Source organism: Atta colombica, unplaced genomic scaffold (genome assembly GCF_001594045.1).
Source record: "Atta colombica isolate Treedump-2 unplaced genomic scaffold, Acol1.0 scaffold126, whole genome shotgun sequence".
Lineage (NCBI taxonomy): Eukaryota > Metazoa > Arthropoda > Insecta > Hymenoptera > Formicidae > Atta > Atta colombica.
In genome coordinates, this window is record NW_017259213.1 from 5,393,856 (window position 1) to 5,396,913 (window position 3,058).

The following is a 3,058-nucleotide window of genomic DNA, read 5'->3' on the forward strand; positions in this document are numbered from 1 at the left end:
AATAAAAATTGTTAAGTCTAAAAAATTTTAAATATTATATTAAAAATCTAATTTTACGAAAATATTTCTGTATTTTTCTAATATTTACTATGTGGTATTAGTTTTCTGTTAAAGATTAAGTTATTAAATAAATTTAATAATACATTTTATTATACATTTAATAATTATCCACTAATTGCTGAAATTTTGCTCTAAAATATCTAAACTATCCAAAATAACCTATTGTATTTTTGGACACATCTATTTATATATGACGTCACATATATGAAATTACGTAGACGATTTTAATTTTAGAGTTTTAATATTATCTTATCGCATTTTTTATTCTATAAAATAAATATTTTTAATTTGGGCAAAATAAATGACTAATATGCATATGTTCACAAATTTTTCTTCTTACAATGATTCACACAGAACGTAATAACAGATCTTTGATGTATTAGATTACCAGCATGAATAAGCATGTTACAGTTACGTATGATGAATCACGCAAGATTTGAAAATGATGATAGGAAATGATAATGATGAAAATTTATAATGATGATAAGTATAATGAGAATAATCTAAAAATTTGTAATCATTCATTAAAAAAAGAAGATTTAAAACAAAACAAATATTTTTATTTAATGTTTTATAATAATATAATGACATAATTATAAGTCACTAATGCAAGTCAATGAAAGCCGATACTGGAAAAAACGTGCATATTATTAATAATAATTGACAATTACACACGTTTTGATCATAATTTAGATTATTTTTAATAACAAATAAATAGTAATAAATAAAAATTGAGCAATACATTAAATTCGATATAATAAAAAAACAAATATAAAGTCCGAAATAATCTATAGATGAAATTTTCAATCATCTATTGTACTTGGAATTGCAGAATACATATTTCGATATTCCGATATTAAAAATTGTAATCTGAGTTGTTAAGTACATCGCAGTATATCTGATAAAACTTATTTCGAAGAGTTGTGAACTTATTATTAGTTAAGGACATTTCGTCCTTTACTAATAAGTTTACAAGAATAGATCAAAATAATAGAATATTTCAAAATAATAACACAATTGTGAAAAAATTATAGATTATTCTAAATTGCATTTAAAAGTAATACAATAAAATTTTTTTGTTCATAATTTATTCAATAAAATTAATTAATTATTTAAAACTATAGGAATTCTAAGAAATATATATAAATACTTATATAAATACTTATATAAATTCACGCAAAGATGTTTTTTAGCAAATTATTTATTTTATTTGTTTACAGTATTTAGCTCTAAACAATGACGATGAATCTCATCTTATGTTTGGTAATTATTTTAATATTGGATGTCAATTACGGTAAGTGAAAACATGCATCGACGAATTCTTTTGTTTCATTTATGAAGAAAAAAATCATATAGATGCGAATTCAATTTAATGTAACAATAAAAAAAAAAAAGGAAAAGAAGAAAAAATAAGAGAAAAAAATAGGACTCAAATAAATAATAATAAATTATTGATCGATGCTGTTTATTTAAGATTATAAGATATATTAGGCATATATTTATTATTTATATGTAGGTATATTTAAAATAGCAGATAAATCTTGTTAGAAATGTTAGAAAATACAATTTATAAGTTACTGTAAATTTACTTAAAAAAAAAAATGTTTTCTTAAAAGGTGAATTTTATGAAAGAATTTCTCATCTATTGTATAATCTGAGATCTAAAGGATCTTGTAATTTATTGATTAGAAATAATTTTTTAAAATAAAATGTGACAAATATCATGCATATTATTTTTGGAAAAGGAATCCAGGCACTTCGTATACGACGTTTGGTTGGTGGACAGCCCGCCATCGAATTTGAGTTTCCTTATCAAGTGTCTGTACGATACTACAACTTGCATATCTGCAGTGGTGCGCTTATCAGCGATAGGCATGTCTTGAGTGCAGCACATTGTATATGTGGTTTGATAGATGAACCCTCTGAAGAACTCAATGTGCACACTGGGAGCATTAACTTAAAAGAGGGCGAAAAACACGCTGTCAAAGATGTCATATGTCATCCTGATTATGTATATGGCTCTGAGAAGTCTTGGACAGCAGATTTAGTTGTAATCATGGTGAGGCATGTTTTCCTTTTGTCTTTTGATAATTGAAGTAGGAAATAAACTTCGATAAATTCATAATTTTTAATAAATTAAAATTGAAGATATTTTTTTTTATTAATTTAATTTCAAAAATTACAAATATAAAGATACAGATAGTTTCTTATGATAAAAAACTTTAATATTAAATTTGCGCACGCAGAGCAAATTTAATTTGATGAAGAATATGTAACTGTCTAGTAAATTTAAAATTAATAGATGTATAAATTGGCTGAAATAGTCTAATTAATAGTCTAATAAATTAATAATTTTTTGTCCAGATTATCACTATAAAGTATTCATGCTGCATTAAAATTTAAAAGTAACTACTTTTTATGTTGAATAAAATGTATTTAGTGTAAAATATAGCGTGTTGTTTTTTGAAAAATTTTCTTTAATAAAATTAAAAATCTTTAATCAAATTTTATATGTATTTGTGATATATCTATATTTTCAGCTTGCTAAAGAAATTTGCATATCATCCTGTCAATCGCCAATTGCTTTAGCAACGCACGACGATGTACCTATTGGACAACAAGCTATTATCAGTGGATGGGGTAGTGTTCATCCATTTAGTTGGTTGTCTCGAGACTTACAAAAACTTTCGGTGCCAATTATCGACAATAACGTATGTCAGACCTATTACAAAAACACTACTATTCTCAACTCCCAAATTTGTACATTCGAAAGGAAAGGTATCGGCGCTTGCAAGGTAAAATATATTATTTTTTACAAAAATATATTACTGTTGTTGCATTTTGAAACATACGCAAAACTCAATTGGAAACTTTCACAATCTTGTAAAATCCTTTACAAGTTCCAAATTATAATTAATTATTATTTAAAATTATTTATCTTATATATAATTCATATAATTTATATATAATAAAGAAAAATTTATATATAATAGAATTA

General features: G+C 23.8%; 1 protein-coding gene across 1 annotated transcript in view; it reads left to right on the top strand.

Moving 5' to 3' along the window:
• LOC108684075 (chymotrypsin-2-like) overlaps positions 1-3,058 on the top strand; it is a 5,725-nt gene that overhangs the window by 1,730 nt on the left and 937 nt on the right. The window contains exons 2-4 of the mRNA XM_018188124.1: positions 1,281-1,354; positions 1,806-2,119; positions 2,601-2,855. Of these exons, the coding sequence (XP_018043613.1) occupies positions 1,297-1,354; positions 1,806-2,119; positions 2,601-2,855 (627 nt within the window). The 5' untranslated portion in view covers positions 1,281-1,296. The remainder of the gene's footprint in view (positions 1-1,280; positions 1,355-1,805; positions 2,120-2,600; positions 2,856-3,058) is intronic.